The 18707-nt window shown below is 42.2% G+C and overlaps 1 protein-coding gene across 4 annotated transcripts in view; it reads left to right on the top strand.

The window, feature by feature from the left end:
• EGFLAM (EGF like, fibronectin type III and laminin G domains) overlaps positions 1 to 18707 on the top strand; it is a 152432-nt gene that overhangs the window by 93540 nt on the left and 40185 nt on the right. For all 4 annotated transcript variants that reach the window (XM_081054621.1, XM_081054623.1, XM_081054622.1 and 1 more), the window contains 6 exons: positions 5570 to 5685; positions 6253 to 6571; positions 7234 to 7334; positions 8488 to 8588; positions 10655 to 10799; positions 14272 to 14461. In XM_081054621.1, the coding sequence (XP_080910747.1) occupies positions 5570 to 5685; positions 6253 to 6571; positions 7234 to 7334; positions 8488 to 8588; positions 10655 to 10799; positions 14272 to 14461 (972 nt within the window). The remainder of the gene's footprint in view (positions 1 to 5569; positions 5686 to 6252; positions 6572 to 7233; positions 7335 to 8487; positions 8589 to 10654; positions 10800 to 14271; positions 14462 to 18707) is intronic.

The raw sequence follows: 18707 nt of genomic DNA, 5'->3' as shown, positions 1-18707 counted from the left end.
TTCTGGTTCTAAATAAATGCCTCCTTTTTAATGTTCTCTTTTCCTAATTAACAAAGTGCCAAGTAGAAAGAGATAAGTTATGCCCTTTAATTATAATAACCCCAGGCTACTGGGAGAATTCTTATCACTGGGTTCGACTGTACATTTTGTCTTCATTTAGAAATATCATTAGTAAAAACTTCATGTAAGCCCTCGATTTGAGATCTGAGGTGGTGGGGCCAGTGGGACATAAGAGCAGAGATCTTTATTCTGAATTTCTTCTAGTTATGCTGCAAATGGTCCTCTCTGTGTCCATTTCCTCTGTTTTTAAAAAAAGGGAAATGACTACTAGCCTGCGTTATTATGGAGATAGGGAGTTTGAGGTGCTGCAAAGAGTCCTGGAGTGCAGCATTAGGAGTCTAGAATTCTAGATCAGCTCTGCCGGTAATGAACTGTCTCTGTGCAAGTCACATGGACTCACTGAGCCTCAGTTTACTACTCTGTAAAATGGACTTGTACTAACCGATGTCTAAGGTTTTTCTACAAAAGTCGAAATTTCTTTGACTCTGAGTCTTTATAATTTCATATTTCTTTCTCCACTCTTATCTTTCACCCTTCATTTCCCCAAACTGAGAAATAACCTCTGGCCATAAGGAGATATGTTATATACACTCTCAAAACAGAACAATTTTTATAAAGACCAAAGAGCTTTATCCAGTGAATAATATATGCCTATTTTACTTGTCAAAAGCAGCAGAGAATCTGGAATCATTTCCATTCTCATCGTGGTACCATTGCATACCTGCAGTAACACATTTGTGGTCCTTTTCTTGAAGGAATTTCCTTCAAGATAGACTTCCTAGGGTGGGTTAAGGGGCTGGAAGTGACTTCTCTTCTGTGACCTCTGTTCACACATTTATGAAATGAGACATCCGTGGTGTCTAAGTTCTCTTTTAAGTCTAAACTTCTAGTCTGAGTTGGGCAAAGGGAGAGGATGGTGGCAGTTTTGAGACTGTCTTTGGATATGAGGGCAGAGTCTCTCTGTGTAAGGATTTCTCCCCAAGCCATGGCCACGGGGGTGGGCAGGACAGAGTGAGTCCCACCATAATGCAGCAGCATTGTGGGCGTGTCTTTTGCTTGCACCTGGTGGAGATCTTGGCCTTTGGTGAGTATGTGACGTGTTGGGTGGAAGATGAGAAGGAATATCATGAAGTCTAAAATATCGTTTCTGCCCTCAAAGGGTTCATAGTTGAGTTGGGAAACACAAGGGCAACATTCCAAAGCCTGAAGTTCAGAAGGTGTAACTAAGCATCTTAAACATCTGTTGATTTCATCAAACTAGGGGAGCTTATTCCTAACTCACGATTAGGGGCATATGTGTGTGTGGATAGCCCCATCCAGGAGGAGATGTAGGAGTGTCCCACAGGTCTTGGCAGCTCCATCTTTTATGTGGTCACCATTTTTTTCTCCAGAAGAATCCTATGTTTTCTTTTTAGAATATCACTTGATTTTGGTCTCTTGATGAAATACTCTGTCTCCACAGAATACATGCTACTGGAAGGATGGATAGGCTGTGTATAAGGATGTAGGAGAGGGAATAGGGTGGTGATGTGGAGAAGGGCATGAAGCCAAGTCTTGGGGTAAGAAAATACAAGATGTAATCAGGAGACAACTGGTAGACCAGTTTGACTGTTAAGACTTTTGAAGAGGGAGAAAAAAGCTGAAGACACAATTTGGAGTCAGATTATAAGTGGCATGATGTAATCAGAAGAGAGATCAAGGATAAATTCTGGCTCTGCCGTTTATTATCTGTGTGCCTTTGAGCAAGCTCTTTAATCTTTCTGAGTTTATATCTCCACATGGTAAGATGGGAGTAATAATACCAATTTCACAGGATTTTGTGAGGGTTAATAGCAACAATGTATGAAAGCTCCTGGCACAGTAAACATGCTCAGTAAATGTTAATTTTCTAAATCCCAGGCTCTTTCTGCTTCACCAGTGGCTTCTTTTCTTATAGGTGACTGGGAGAGCAGCAACCAATCAGGCTGAGCCAGTCACAAAGTCTGATTTTAGGTCACTTGACCCCCTTAAGCTTTCATTTGCATATCTACAAAGTGAAATGAACTATATTTACGTCGCAGGATTATTGTAAAGTTTAGAAATGTATTATGTTAAGCACACAACAGTCACTATTACTAGAGGAGAAGCAGGAGGCTTCAATTAGTGGTGGTGGGAGAAAGAAGGAGGGAAAAGGGGCGTTGTTATCACTGAGATTCTTGAATTCCTGATCAAGGAGCCTAGGGTTTATCTTGTAGGCATTGAGTGTACCTGTGTGTGTGTGTGTGTGTGTCTGTGGGGGTGGGGGGAGAAGGGGTGTCTTTGAAAGTTTTTTTTTCAGATAAGTATCATAAGATGAAATGAAGAGAATTTTGACATTGATGAGAATAGTACAGTAGTGGCTAAAATGTGCACAGGACACAAAAGAACATTCTGGAGGTAGAGGCCAACCTATTGAAGAGAAAACCCAGCTCCCTTCATGCATGTGCCATACAATTTTTTTTATTACTAAACGGATTCTTTCCTCTGAAGTCTGACAATTCTAAATATATGAGAGAGACAGACTTAGAAATGGAGAGTAAGAAAGAGACAGAGAGAAGAAAGAGACCCAGAGAAAGAGAGCGAGAGGCTAGGAGAGAGGTAGAAAGATACACAGATACACAGAGACAAGAGAGGGAAAAGTTGTCCTCAAGAGTTTCTTGGCTTTTTTTGTATGAGGACACCTGGCACCCAGCTGTGCTGGCTGGATACAGGTGCCTTAAGAGAACTTATACACAGGTGTAAGTATGGCATCAACAGGCTTGAAGTTTCAGCCAAGATGCGGACTATTTTAAATAACACTGGCGAATTGGTGTGGAGGTGGTATGTTATCCCAGCTCCACCAAGATGTGGAACACCTGAGAACAGACCCTTCTTCACTGTCTCCAGATCACCTGCTAACCACGTTTCTCTCTTCCTGGTCCAGGAGGAGAGTTCTGGTCAGCAGTGTGCCCACTGAAAACACTTCCCACACTCCCTTTCTGTCATTTCCTTCAGCTCCATTTTCAATCTGCTTGCTATTTTGCTTAGTAGAAGGTAGTTTGCTTTTGTGAGAAAGGTGTTTGGCTTAGCTTACTCTGAAAGCAGAATGTCTTTTAGTTCAGTTTGTGTTTTTAATGTCTTCCTTCCTTACTTCCTCCCTATCTCTCTCCATCCCTCCCTCCTTGCCTCCCTCCTGCTCTCCCTCTCTCCTTTCCCTTCTTTCTTTCCTTCCTTTCTTCCTTCCTTCCTTCCTTCCTTCCTTCCTTCCTTCCTTCCTTCCTTCCTTCCTTCCTTCCTTCTTTCCTTCCATGAATCTTTCCTTCCTTCATTCCATCTTTCCTTTCTTAAACCAGTCATCCAAAGACTGGATGTCTAATAATTAATGGGCTTCAAAAACCTACAAAAGTCAGGGGGCCGGCCCGGTGGCTCAGGTGGTTGGAGCTCCATGCTCCTAACTCTGAAGGCTGCCGGTTCGATTCCCACATGGGCCAGTGGGCTCTCAACGATAAGGTTGCCAGTTCAACTCCTTGAGTCCCGCAAGGGATGGTGGGTAGGGTCCCCTGCAACTCAGATTGAACACGGCACCTTGATCTGAGCTGCTGCTGAGCTGCCGCTGAGCTCCCTGATGGCCCAATTGGTTGGAGCGCGTCCTCTCAACCACAAGGTTGCCGGTATGATTCCTCGAGTCCCACCAGGGATGGTGGGTTGCGACCCCTGCAACTAGCAATGGCAACTGTACCTGGAGCTGAGCTGTGCCCTCCACAACTAAGACTGAAAGGACAACAACTTGACTTGGAAAAAAGTCCTGAAGTACACACTGTTCCCCAATAAAATCCTGTTCCCCTTCCCCAATAAAAAATAATAATAAAAATAAAAATAAACTGGTAAAAAAAAAAACACAAAAAAAACACCTACAGAAGTCAGTTTCTGTTGCCACAGTTGTTACTGCCTCAAGACTGGTGCCTGGTGTGCCTGTTTAGAGAAGGCAGTGGTACCTGTGCTCATGCTGGGAGGAAATGGGGGTGCCATGAAGCAGCACTTTGAAAGAGGGAGTGCTTCCTGTGTGTAGCCTAAGTCAAGACAGTGGCAGATCAGTTGATTTCATGGATAACAATAAAAATGCTAATCTGACCTTCCCCCAAAGGACAATGCACTGTATTTTCTCCTGAGAGTTCTTCTCAGCCCACCTTCCAGTTCTGAAAGATTCCATTGTCCCATTAACATGGATGTAAATGGTTGGCTCCTAAGATACCACATAGGGCCCCTTTTTTCTGGATGTGGGAGTGTTTGCTCTATTATAATGTCTCTTTCTTATTTCAAATAATTTTCAAGGACATATTTCATATATCAAAAAGCACATATATAAAACATATAAAAACAATATGAACACTCACATGTACCCAGTACCTATCTTAAGAAACAGAATATTATAGAATTCTCTTCAAGGCCTTGTGTATCACACTTCATTCACATCTTTCTAACCTCCCCCAGGTGATTTTGTCATTGTCTTACTTTTCTTATGAGTTTAAACTACCTATACTGGGAGTGCCAAAAAATGTATACAAGTGGACACTTTGGTCAACATTGCTCAAGCATTGTTATAATCAGAAGCGTCTGGACGCTGATGGTAACCACTTTGGGCACCTCTTGTAATTGCAGAAGTCAAACGTGACTTGCGTTCATCTTTTGTTGTTGGTATATATTATTACAATTTTAATAGTTTTTTTTCTTTTCTTAAAATGTGTATACATTTTTTGGGAGCACCCTCTGTGTATGTATCCTTAAATAGTACATTACGTTTTGCTTGCTGTTGACTTTTATATAAATGGCATCAAACTGGATGTGCTTTTCAGAACTTGAATTTTTTGCATGAAATAGTGTAAGATTAAACCATGTTGATGCATTATTAAATATTTATTCATTCATTTCTCTTCCTATTCCATTCCATAGATACACTATAATTCACTTACTCATTCTCTGTTGATAGATATTTGGGACATTACTTACTATTGTAAATAACAAATTTGTGATTTTTTTTGTATTACAAATTCTGATGCTATGAACATGTTTTACACATCTCTTCGTACACATGTTGGAAGAGTTTCTCCAGATTTTGTAAGTTGGCATGAGACTGCTGGGTCTGAACATTTTCTACTTTTTAATTATTTCCAGGTGTTTCGCAAAGTGGTTGTACACATCTAACATTAGTGTGTAAGAGTCCCCTTTGATCCCATCCTTGGTAATATTTTTTATTGCCCAACTTTTACACTTTTGCCAGTCTTGTCAGTATAAAATGGCAGCTGTTTCAGGGTTTAATTGGTATCTTTCTGAAGACTGATGAGATGAATGCTTTTTCCTATTTTTTGGTCATTGATGCTTCCTCTTCTGTGTTGAACTGTGTGTGTCCAATGCATCCTGATCCATTCGGCACAGCTCTGTATGTGGCTGAACTCGGATAGAAAAGGGAGTGAAGGCATGTGCTGACAGCAGTGTGTTGCTTTTCTCTGTGAAGGCCCCGAGGAAGCAGGAAGTGGCCACTATGGACCCCATTACATAACCGACTCGGGAGTCAGTGAGGACGATGATGGATTTGATGATGACTTAGATTTGGATATTTCCTTTGAGGAGGTAACAAAAATCTCTGCTCTTGAAACTCAGGGTGTTTTTGTTTTGCTCATAAACAAGGCCATTTTGCTAATTTACTGTGACCATTTTACTTAAAACTTACTTAAGTTGGCTCATTTGCTTTTAATATGTTTATTTCCTCTGACTATTAGGCTCCGGGTGCTCATTAAGTTAGTAGGAACTAAGTACCAACCACGCTGATGTTCTGTAGCCCCTGCCTGCTGACTTCACAGTCTGGCAAAAACATATGGAGATTTCCCACCAAGTGAAATTTTACGAAGTCAGGTATTATAGGGAAATGAACAATTCCATCTTTGTGATATTTTAATAATAAATCATGTAATATCAGCTTTTGTACTGATTTTTTGTGCAATACAAAGCAAGGTACTTCAAATCCTTGAGTCTCATGTTCTTTACCCCTAACCTGCGGTCGGTACTACCTGCCCCATCTATACCCCAGGGTTGTGGGAAGTATCAAAAGTGACCGTATTTTCAAGTGTGGGACATCAGTCATAACCAAGACAGTCTAATTGCTGTGCTCTGTTAATCCATTCCCTTCTCTGGCTTTAGGTTAAACCACTTCCTGCTATCAAAGGAGGTAATAAGAAATTTTTGGTGGAATCCATGATTGCGCCCAGATCAAACCCAAAGACCGTTTCTAGGCTCGGCCCTCCTACCCCAGCCTCTCTCCCTGCGACTACGGTGGCTCCCCTGCCCACTCCAGCGGAGAGAAAAGGAAAGAATGGTGTGGCTGTGATGCCGAGGCTCTTTGGCATGTCTTGTGATGAAACTCTCTGCTCTGCTGACAGCTTTTGTGTCAATGACTATACCTGGGGGGGCTCACAATGCCACTGCAACCTGGGCAAAGGTGGTGAGAGCTGCTCAGAAGGTAGGCCCTTGGAGGGGGGAAGAACATGGTGGTGGGTTGGCCCAACTGGAAACCAGAGTGCAGTTTTGCGGTCCACACATGGTTCCTTCTAGCCCTTTTTCTATGATAATCCCCTTTTTCCAGGTGGAAGTCATTAAATTCACTACCCAGGGCAAATATGAGGCCTGTTTCATTGCTTTTAGTTAGAGAGCAGCCCTATTTCTATGTGTGCCAAATGTGTAATACTTTTTGTGCAATTAAATCATCCTAATGGCACCTTGGGGAGGTGGGCTTTACTTTTGTCACACCTCTACCGGAAAAAAAATTACAGCCTAAATTTGTGCATGAAAGGTAAGAAAGATAATAATTGAGCAAATTTATATTACACAGATGTACAGCTGGAAAGCAGGTGTCAGTAGCCTTACAGACGTGGGTTTCTTTTTAGGGTAGCAAATAACAGTCTCCAAAGATCCAGCTTCTCCCTAAGAAGTTCAGAAGCTCAGAGAGTACCCAAGAAGGAGAATTGTAGATATGAAAAGTGGAGGAAAAAAGATAGTAAACTAGGTTTAACAGATGATCAGAGGTTTTCACTTAGTGGCATTCAGGCAATGGTGTGTATTGATTTTCACATTGGAAGAAGTGAGGAAACCGCATGTTTTTGTGTTGTCTTTTTCTCTTTTCAGATATTGTTATACAGTATCCGCAGTTCTTTGGCCACTCCTATGTAACCTTTGAGCCTCTGAAGAACTCCTATCAGGCATTTCAAATTACTCTTGAATTTAGGGTAAGAAGGATTAGTTGTTTGATGAGTGCCTATTGGACCTCTTACCACAACATTGTGCTACATCAAAAGGGAGGAGGAGAGAGGGAGAGGAAGCAGGGAGGTAAATACCAAAGGTAAATATGACGCAGAGCCTGTCCTGACACAGAGTCTGTCCCTAAACCCATTCACAGGGTAACAAGGACGATGGGCACAGTCACACATTCAGGGGTGCCAGCGAGGGGAGGGTGGCTTCTGTAGGTACTGAACTATGCAAGTGGCTGCCCGGAAGAGAATGTTTGGGTCCCAGCCATGTTGCTCATCATAGTGGCTCCTCCCTGCCTGGATTTCAGAAGTCATAACGTATTCTCATTCCAAAAATTCCTTTTAAAGGGAGCCCAAATCTCTGTCTTCATTGCTATGCCGTAACTGAACAAAGAGAAAAACCGTTATACACACCCTGGCACAGAGTGAGGCCCAGTAGATGCTCTCTGATCTGAATCAGCTGCAGATCAGAAGTCAATCAGTGACTTCAGCTTAAAGTGATTATTTTGGGTATCTCAGATGACATAAAAAGGTTTTGGAGATCTGGAAACAAGTCCCTTTTGAGGTCATGGTCACAGTGTTGAGTGTGCAGAGATGATTTGTTCTAATCTAGGGACAGCCCACATGGGGGAAAATAACTAGTTGTTTTTTATTGCCCTGTTCTCCTGATACAAGGAAAGAAGCAAATATGCATGCTTCCCTAGAGGGAGGGAAGTAAAATAATAATAATAATAATAATAATAATAATAATAATAATAACAATGAAAAACATAGGATGCTCTTTGGTGAGAACAGAATTGGATGGGCACGAGAACAACTTCTGTGTGACCATGGTCTTTGTATATGTGCCGATGGATACACAAAACCAAGTAAAGAGCAGGTCAAACACGAGACTGAGTTCCTCTTTCTTACCTCCCTGCTATTCCTCACATACCACATCACTGCCACTGGTTTATTAGAAATGAACTGGGACTAGGTCCCTGGGAATTAAGTGGAGTCCATGTGCTTGCCCCATTGTAATAGGACCACAGAGGGGAATGCTCAAGTTTTATATTCATGAGTGTTTCTAGGTGGTGCTTTCTGGAAGAGGAGGTGCTCATTGTTCTTGTGGCTTTTGTTTGTATGATAACAGGCAGAGGAGGAGGATGGCTTGCTGCTCTACTGCGGGGAGAACGAACATGGGAGGGGCGATTTCATGTCCCTGGCCATCATCCGACGCTCACTCCAATTCAGGTAACTCCTGCCAAAAGCCCACAGATTTTTTTTTAATACTACCCTACGTTATATTTATAGTTTTATAGTATGACTAAAATGCAGAGGGTGCAAAAAAGAATGTATACACATTTTAAGAAAAGAAAAAACTGGATTAAAATTGTAAAACTCAATATATACCGATAACAAAAGATGAATACAAGTCATGTATATACACTTTTTTTGGCACCCCCAATATATATAGGATGGATTCCTGCAGATAAAGAACAGTGTGTATAAGGTGAGCATGGACCAGTTTACTAAATGCTGGAGTGTCAGGATTGCAAGGCAACCTTTGCACCTTGAGTTTTGGAACCTTATAACCATTCATTCATTCAACAGCAAATGTTTCTTGAGCACCCACAGTGTACCGGGCCCTGCTGTAAATCCTGCAAATACCGTAGTGAGCCAAACCAGTCAAGTCCCTTCTGTCCTGGAATTCCAGTGGATGTGATGGGGTGAAGGTGGGGATCTTCTCCTTGTCCCCTGTAGGAAATATGACTGACAGCCAGGGAGAGCAGAGAGGAGCATACAACTTCCTAAAACTTCCCAGAGGCTCAAACCCCATCCGCGTCTTCTCCTGAGGCTTCCCTCCTCTGTCATTTCTCTCCCAACACACTTTGGAAGCCACCTTGAGTTCGTGCGTGGTTTTCTGGGGACAGAGTTCCCAGTGGAGGTATGAGTGTTTTAACCACCTCATGGAGGTGTATACAGCACCTATTTGAAAACAACCAGTGGGGATCAGCCTTCTCCTTCTTCACAGTATACTGCTTAGCACCCTGATGGCACCATACCCTGCTACCTGACCCAGCAAGTAACTTAACCTCTCTAAGCCTGTGTTTCCTCCCAGGGCTACTATGAGGATGAAATGTGTTAATGCATAAAAGTGCTTACAGCAGTGCCTGATCCACAGCAAGCTCTTCATCAGCACCAACACTTACTGTCTTTTGATTATTTCAGCACAAAAATTACTGTTGGTGAAGTTGGAGAAGACAATTGAGCATCCCACTTGGGGTAGAAAAATGCCCCCCCCATCCTTTGCTAAATGCTTTGACTCATGGGCCTTTGATGTTTGCCACCAGGATCTGGGGCCGTGGGCTCTAACGTTGGAGGATCTGACAGATTTCAGTAGCACTGGCAGTTAGTGGCTGGTAGCTTCTCTCCAACTCTGCATCTCATACTGTGATTCTGATATCCCCACTAAGTAAGCCTGGCCCGCCATGCCTCTCAGCCCCATTCCACTCCACGGAGGCTCATGAGAAAAAGGGAGGCTGTGAGAGCAGGTGGCAATTAGTGCAAGTCCTGAAAAGGAGGATGATGCTGGCCATGCTTCCTTCTCCACTGGCAATTTCAGGACCCTTGGGTAAATGGCATGGTGGCTGTTTGGAAGTTGAATGGAAAGGGTCAAAATTCTAGATGTCAGGCATAGGGACCACTGGGCACCTTGGGCCAGATGGAGGTTGGGGGAAAATGAAGAAGAAGAATGTGACCCTCTGAGAATTCTCCCCTCGCCTCGAAGCTGGAGCCTCGTATGGAACCTGCTCCCACATTTGGGCCCAGCCGAACACAGATGGCATGGCAGCGTTGGCCAGCTTGCCAAAATGAATGTGAAACTTGGCTTTTCTCCATTTTATTAATATCACTGAGCCTGTCATTTGGAACTTGGGGGAAGTCCCCAGAGAAATCCCTGAAAGCAGAATGACTCCTGATTTGCTGCACCTTAAATCCCCTTTAAGCATCTGGTGATCGCTGAAAAAGGGAAGAAGGTGCCCAGTTGCCCATCGTTACCTAAGCTGCAGAGAAAATCAGGTTAAAGAAGGCCCTACATAGGTTCTATGGGCAGATTAAATATAACTAGACTGGGGTCACCCCAGGGCACAAGTGTCCGGTTCTTCCATAGATTTAAGCAGCTCTTGATGTTCGTAAACTGAGCTCTGAACAGATTGACTCTCAAAGAAGCCATCACCCTGGAAGTGATGTCCATGGAGCCTGAAAATGTAACGAGCTGGTTAATCAAAGAATCTTCCCTTCTTTTTCCTCCTCCACAGGTTTAATTGTGGAACTGGGTTTGCCAGCATCATAAGTGAGACCAAAATCAAACTAGGGGCCTGGCACACAGTGACGCTGAACAGAGACGGGGTGAACGGGCTGCTGCAGCTGAACAACGGCACCCCTGTGACAGGCCAGTCCCAGGTGAGTGAGAGTGAGCCCACGCCCTGCCCATCCCCCTAACACCCACCATAAGCATTTGGAGGGGCCCCACTGCAGAGAGCCGAGGCGGACGTGGCCGGATACCAGCTCCGGATGGGCCCTTTCACATGGCACACTGGTGTCCCTGTACTCTGATGTGCTCCTGCGAGTCTCGCCATGCTCGCTGGGCTTTCAGGGCGTGCAGCTAGCCCACATCTACCGAAGAGAGAACTGAATTTCCAGACATCCTCTCTGTCGGTGTATGTGGACACGCGTGAGGACTTGTGCGCAGGGCACTGTTCCTTTTCCACCAGGACATTAGAGCCGGCTGTAGAGGAGGAAGCCATGACTAGTGCCAGACTCAAAGCTGGCTTTTAAAGCAGAGGTGTTGCAATCCTGTGGCTGTAGAAAATAGTTCCAAAAGGTTCACTTGGTTCAATATGCAGGAATAATCTATGTATCTACCTTTTTGAGGAGGTCATGATTATAGGAAGTGGTAAAACAATTTAACTGTGAGGGCTACAAAATCACCTACGTATTCACATATTTGTCAAGCTTGGGGCAATTTTCAGACTATGTTTGGAATAAACAGTTTGGATTAGCAACCTGCCAAGGAACCAAGCCTGTAATTATAATCACTCAGGTGTCCATATTCTCTGAGGAAAAATATAGCAAGAAAGCCTTTGTGTATATATGGATAGCTTCCCCCCTGCCTGGGGTATTCATTTTCCATGCTGGCAACACATGTTATATAAAGGGCCATGCCTTGCTGATCCCCATTAACTTGGACCCCAATGATTTTAAAGGAATAAGAATCCAAATATAATGAATATGAATCCAGTGAGATTGCTTATGCATGTATTTCCAAGGAAGGAAAAGACAGGATAAATGAACTGGAGTCACGTCAATGCCAGAACAATAGGTCTAATATGATTAAAATTAAGTTTGCTAGGAATAAAGAAGCTTTAAACTTGGGTACAAAATGCTGACATGAAAATAGGATGAAGAAGCTATAATAGAAACAACAAATGTGAAAATATCTTGTGGTTTAAAGCAAGAAAGTTCAATAAAGGTTAATAAACAGAGCCATGTGGTAAGAACAAGCTAAAGAAGTTATAGGTTGCATTAATAGAGGCATAGCACCTAGAAAAAGGGAGGTGATAATCTTATTTTAGTCTGTTGAATATGTGTATAGCTTCTGTGATCTAATGGTAACTTTAATCCTCCAAGAGGATTGCATTCAGATCTGTGATTACACTCTAAGAGGGCCCCAGACAAACTAGAACATGTTCAGAGCAGTCAAAGAAACAGGAAGATGGCTCAAAATCCCTGGAATGAGTGATTGAAAGAGTGTTGTTTGGTTTGGAGAAGAGAAGAGGAAGGTATTCATGGTGGGTTTTCATCAGAATCAAAGAGAGAGTCTTGGGGAAGAAGAATTTATACTCTGTGAATGCCAAGGCTGAAGCTGAATGAGAAGAGCCACAGAAAACCAATTTTAGCTTTACCTAGTCACATAAAGGTGTACAGAGATGCAACACGCTTACTCAGGAGATGGTTCCCTGTCCTTGTGGGTGTTCAAAAAGTAATTTATTGTAACCTTTTGGTAGGCATATACAAGAAATTTAGCACTCAATAGTAGCATAGGTTATATGCGTTTTCATGTTTTTTCTAATCCTAAGAATCTATGATTTTAATGAATATAAGAATTAATTAAAGAAGTATATAATTTTATGGATACTCAGGGCAGCATTTGTCTTTCTACTACCAGGACTTGCTAAGCAAATTGTAAAAGCAGGACCATAGATGTGGAATGTTTCACAAACTGTCTTGGGAGATAGTGATTCTGTCTTTAGTCAGGGTTCCTCGGAAATAGACCTGAGATGAGGAGTCCTGTGCAAATGATGCATTAAGAAAGTGTTCCCATAAGAAATCTGTAAGGGAGGGGAGAGATGGACAGGGAAAGGCAAAAGTGAGCAGGAGTGAGATCTCAGGCAAAGTTCTTCAGAGTCTAACTCCAGCCTGATCCCACAGGGGAGCTCTGGAGTGTAATTTATGCTAAGAGTGATCCCAATCCAAAGCAAGGGAATTGGATTCTCACACTTAGGTACCCATCAAAAACTGTTAAGGGTTGTGCCAGGAGGATGCAAACTCTAGGGCTTCCAGTTCTCTGTGTAAGCAGGTAAAGCAAGCTCCAGGGATCTAAAGGCAATCCTCATCAAAGGACCAGGCTTAAAGACTATTGCCTGGAATGTTGTAAAGGGGGCCTCAAAGGAACCAGCCATCCCCCAGTGCACATAATGTTCCAGAAAAGGAGAAAAGGATTGAGCTGTCAGTCAGGCCCCTGCTGTGGTCTTGGATCAGGGAACAGGACCAAGAAGGTTGATTGATATGAGATCCAGAAGGGGTGAATTCTGAAAATCTTTATGAAATAAGCCAACAGGTCACTCAGTTAATGTAGCAAAAGCAGTGTGCCAGTGGCTGACAAATCCTTAAAATCCCTGTAAGTACTTTAAATTTTCCTAGCTCATATTCAGTATACTATTTACAAATGATTCTTTTCTATTCACTAGAAGAGATAAAGCAATGCTGGATGTTTTACTTTGGTAACAAAATGTAAAGGATAAAGATTACATTTCAGTGGCTTACATTCTGGACATTTTATAAATCCTGGCAGTATGCCTTTTCCCAACCCCCTTCTATTGCCCTTAATTCGAATGAATGAGATAGTTTCATAATCAAAAAATGAATGATTAAGGGTGCCTTAATTTTGTCCCACCTAATGTTCAACTCTGTATTTTGTAATCTCAAAACCTGCAATCCAGGTTGTGGTTTGCTCGAAGACTGGAAATGTCCCCACCTAACAGGAATAACACTTAAAAAAAAAATTGTGTCCATGAGCAAATTTAAAAATATTTTGTAACAAAATCTGTTTGGCAGTTCCACCCTTACACACACGTGCATACGCACATAAACACACACACACACACACACACACATACACACACAGTGTTTCTTGCAGGATATACTATATAAAGGTGACTAGGATAGTAAAAGAGTAAATGTTAGCCCACATATACACAAAATTAGTATTATCACCTTTGAGACACAAAGTAGCCCTGTGACCCATCCAAGGTACACAGTAAATTGGTGTCAGGACTGGAAAGAGAAAGTTTTTTTTGGATGCCCAGTGTGGTACACTGCCTATTGGGTTGCTCTTGGCTCTGACCTTCCCTCCCTTCCCTTCTAGGCATTTCAAAATCATCCCTTCTCTAAACACAGTCCTCTAAGGAGCTCACTGAGTTTCCTATAGTAACCATGGGTTTAATTTTGCAGTAGGGTAATGTCTTAAAGATAAATACAGATGGAAAAAAGCACTGGAGCTGTAAACTACATCTTAACCCTGTCCCTCATTAAAATTTATTGCATGTTTCGTTTTTTATTTTGTTTAGTGAATCAGTTTTCATCTTTCTTAAAGGGCCAGTACAGTAAAATTACCTTCCGGACGCCTCTCTATCTTGGTGGGGCTCCCAGTGCTTACTGGTTGGTCAGAGCAACGGGAACAAACCGAGGCTTTCAAGGCTGTGTGCAGTCTCTCATGGTTAATGGGAAGAGAATCGACATGAGACCCTGGCCACTGGGGAAAGCACTCAGCGGGGCCGATGTGGGTAAGTGGTTGCCCAGTGGGCTGGGCCTCTTGTGGGATTGCCTTCTTGGTATGGACCAGGGAGGTGAACAGCTTCATGGTTGGCAAACCCAGGCAGCTTGTTAATGTGGGACTTCAGGAAGAAGGTGGGCCCAAGGGGTGATGTTGGTGCTCTGCAGACCCCCTAGTCTGGACACCAAGACATGGTAAACAGTGTGGTACACCAAGCCCTTGGTTGTGTCCAGCTGCCATCTTGGCCCGCTTCATGAAAGTGGCATGGTCTCATAGGGCAGAGCAACCAGCAGTGCATCCCTTTTGCCTTTCCTCACTAGTCCAGTGGAAAAGCCAACATAATAACATAAGAAGTGTTGTCACATACTCTCTACTTCTAAGAGAAATGGTCAAATTCTAATTCTTGACCACTGTCATGTATCTAAAAAGTATGCCCTCTCATTTACTCTTCACACTAACTCTAGGAGGTAGAAATTATTAGACCTATTTTATACATGGAGAAACTGGGGCTTGTAAAAGTTAAATAACTTATCCAAAATAGCAGTCAGAGCTAGGATTGGTTTTTTTCCTTCCATTTTCTTTCTTTCTTTCTTTCTTTCTTTCTTTCTTTCTTTCTTTCTTTCTTTCTTTCTTTCTTTCTTTCTTTCTTTCTTTCTTTCTTTCTTTCTTTCTTTCTTTCTTTCTTTCCTTTCTCTCTCTCTCTCTCTCTCTCTCTCTCTCTCTCTCTCTCTCTCTCTCTCTCTCCCTCCCTCCTTCCCTCCCTCCCTCCCTCCCTCCCTCCCTCCCTCTCTCTCTTCTTTAGTAAGATGTTATTTTTCAAGCATTTTAACGTTCACATTAAAAATTGAGGGACAGTACACAGATTTCCCATATATCCCCTATCCCAACACACACACAGCCTCCCCCATTATCAGTACCCCTCCCCAGAGGAGTACATCTGTTACAATTGATGAACTTGTGTTGACATGTCACAATCATCCTAAGTCCATCGTTTACATTATGGTTCACTCATGGAGGTGTACTCGTACATCCTAGGGTTAGGAAAAAAGTATAATGACATATATTCATCATTAGGGTATCATGCAGAGTATTTTCACTGCCTGAAAAATCCTCTGTGCTCTGTCTATTCATCTCTGTCCTCCTTCTCACCCCCAAACCCTGGCAACCACCGATCCTTTTATAGTCTATATAGTTTTGCCTTTCCCAAAATGTCATACAGTTGTAATCATACAGTATGTAGCCTTCTCAGTTTGACTTCTTTCAATTAGTAATACACATTCACAGTTCCTCCATGTCTTTTCATGGCTTGGTAGCTCATTTCTTTTTAGCGTTGAATAATATTCCATTGTCTGGATTTATCACAGTTTATCCATTTACCTACTGAAGGACATCTTAGTTAGTTCCAAGTTTTGGCAATTATGAATAAAGCTACTATAAACATCCACCTTTTTTGGGTAGACATAAGTTTTCAGCTCCTTTGGGTAAATACTACGGAGCGTGATTGCTGAATCATGGTGGAGTATGCTTAGTTTTGGAAGAAACAACCAAACTGTATTCTAGAGTTCCCATTGCTGCACATCCTTGCCAACATTTGGTGTTGTCAGAGTTTCAGATTTTGGCCATTCTAATAGATGTGTAGTGGTATCTCGTAAGTTGCATTTCCTTGATGACATATGATGTGGGACATCTTTTCATACACTTATTGGCCATCTCTACACCATTTTTGTTGAAGTATCTGTTAAGGTCTTTAGCCCATTTTTACTTTTTGTTTTAAATTGTTGACTTATGAGTTCTTTGCATATTTTGGGTAGCAGTCCCTTATCAGTTATGTATTTTGCAAATATGCTCTTCCAGTCTGTGGCTTGTCTTCTCATTCTCTTAATATTTTGTAGATTAGAAATGTTAATATTTTAATGAAGTCAAGCTTATCAGTAATTTATTTCATGAATCACAACTTTGCTGTCCTGTCTAAAACATCATCGCCATAAGCAAGGTCATCTCGGTTTGCACCTCAGATATTCTAGGAGTTTATAATTTTATGTTTTACATTTAAGTCAATGATCCATTTTGAATTAATTTTTGTGAAGGGTATAAGGTCCGTGTCTGAATTCATTTTTCTTTGCATGTGGGTGTCGAGTTATTCCAGCACTATTTGTTGAAAAGACCACGGTTGTTTTTAAAACAATAAGGACATTTATTCTATCACCGAAGGCAGTAGACAGATAATTCTAAGGTTGGTTAATTCAGTGACTCTTTCAGTCTTCTAGGGTTGCCGTAACAAAATACCACAGACTGGATGGTTTAAACAATAGAATTTTCTCACAGTTCTGGAAGTTGGAAGTCCAAGGTCAAGGTGTTGGCAGGTTTGGTTTTTCTCCAAGTCTCTCTTTGGCTTGCAGATGGCCTTCTTCTCACTGTGTCCTCACCTGGCCTTTTGTCTGTGCTCACATCCTGGTGGTGTCTCTTCCTCTTCTTATAAGGACACCAGTCAGATTAGATTAGGGCCCACCCTAATGACTTCATTTAACCCTAATTAACTCCTCAAATGCCCCATTTCCGTGGACGTCAAGGCTTCAGCCTATGAATTTGGGGGGAGACAATTCAGCCCATCACAGTGAGTCAATAGTACCAGAACTCTGGGCTGATGTCTCTGTGATTCTGTTGCTCTCACTCATAATCCCAAGATGGTGCCACATCACTAAACATCACATCCTTACATGACATTGTCCTTGGCAAGAAATAGTAAGTCCCTTTCTCGGGTCTCTTTTCCTTCCATCTCCAAGATGTGATTTTGAAAGAACACCCTGTGAATACGATGTCCCCACTACTTTGATTCTACCATTAATATTTTGCTATATTTGCTTTACCACATATCAGTTCATCCTCTCCATTCCTGGATCAGAACTAGGATTTGGTCCTTATGTCTCCAGGTACAGCTTGCTTGTTTTGTTTGTTTATTTTATAGCTAATACTAGCTGAACACCTACTATATGGAACCACCATTCTAAACAACCTTAATCTTCCCAAGATGCCTACGAAGTAAGTGTGATGATGGGCCTTAGTGTTTACAAATGAGAACTGGTGGTGCAGAATAGTTTAGGAACTTGTCCAAGGTCACACAGCTGGTAAGTGGTAGAGCCTAATGTGACCTCAGTCATTTTGGCTCCAGTGCCTACTCTCTTAACCACATGTATCACATACAAGGCTCCCAGATTGGCTTCAAATTGTTTCTCTCCACCTCGCTCACTCCTGAAGGTGGTACTATTGTCAAAACTACAAAAGATGAAGTTTACTTAAGAGGAGAAGATTATTATCCATATCTTATTCTTTATGTTACTTTTTCCCCAGTTGTTCACTGGTCACAGTTCACAATAAACAGCAATGACTAAAACAATGAGAAAGCCCCCGCTGTGGGTAGGACAATGTCTCCCAAATCCCTCTTCTTGGACATTTGTGATGATTTAGCACGTAAGAACCTGCAAGTCCATCAGAAGTCTCACGTGGTGGTTAAAAGCCTGGCCTCTGAAGGCAGATTGCCTGGTTTTAGCAAATCAGTTAACCTCTCTGGGACTCAGTTTCCCTATCTATAAGTAATAACTACCTCGTAAGATAATTGTGTCTAGGTGAATTGTGGTACATATAAAGTACTTAGAATAAAGCCTTGCACATAGCAAACATGTTGCAAATATCTCCTGTTATTAATATTCTGACTCCATCCATAAAGCAGATTATATAAGTTGTTTCTTCTCTCTTTGTTGACCTGACAGGGACAGATCGCGCAGTCTCGAGGCTGCATGGTAACATCTGCAGGGAGTTTAGAAGTTGCAACATTAAGGAAGGACCAGTGTCTTACAGCATTTTAAATTCTCCCACCATGGGATACCAACCTCTCCACTGAACAGATGGCACCAGGAAGGCCCACTTTACTGGCTCTAAGTTCCCTGGAGGCTACTATTGCATTATTTGATTTCTCTCTGTGAACCTTAATGTCAGGCGTCAGTCACGTTGCCTTTTTTCATTTCTTCCCCCTTTTCCCCCGAGATACAAAAACAGAGCTGTCTATCTTTCTTCAAACTCCATCTTTGCTTTTCTTTAAGTTAGTTCTCAAATTCAAGTTATTGTAAGTTAAAAGCAGAGGACTGGGGAAGACTGGGCTCATGCAAACAGCAATGAATTTCTGGTGGAGATAAAAACAGGCTTCCGGAAGAGGATGATGACAGTTGTGGAATCATGGGCCTCCCCTTGGTACCTCTAAT

Source organism: Rhinolophus hipposideros, assembly GCF_964194185.1.
Source record: "Rhinolophus hipposideros genome assembly, chromosome: 7".
Taxonomy (NCBI): domain Eukaryota; kingdom Metazoa; phylum Chordata; class Mammalia; order Chiroptera; family Rhinolophidae; genus Rhinolophus; species Rhinolophus hipposideros.
This window is presented reverse-complemented; position numbering and strand designations above follow the sequence as displayed.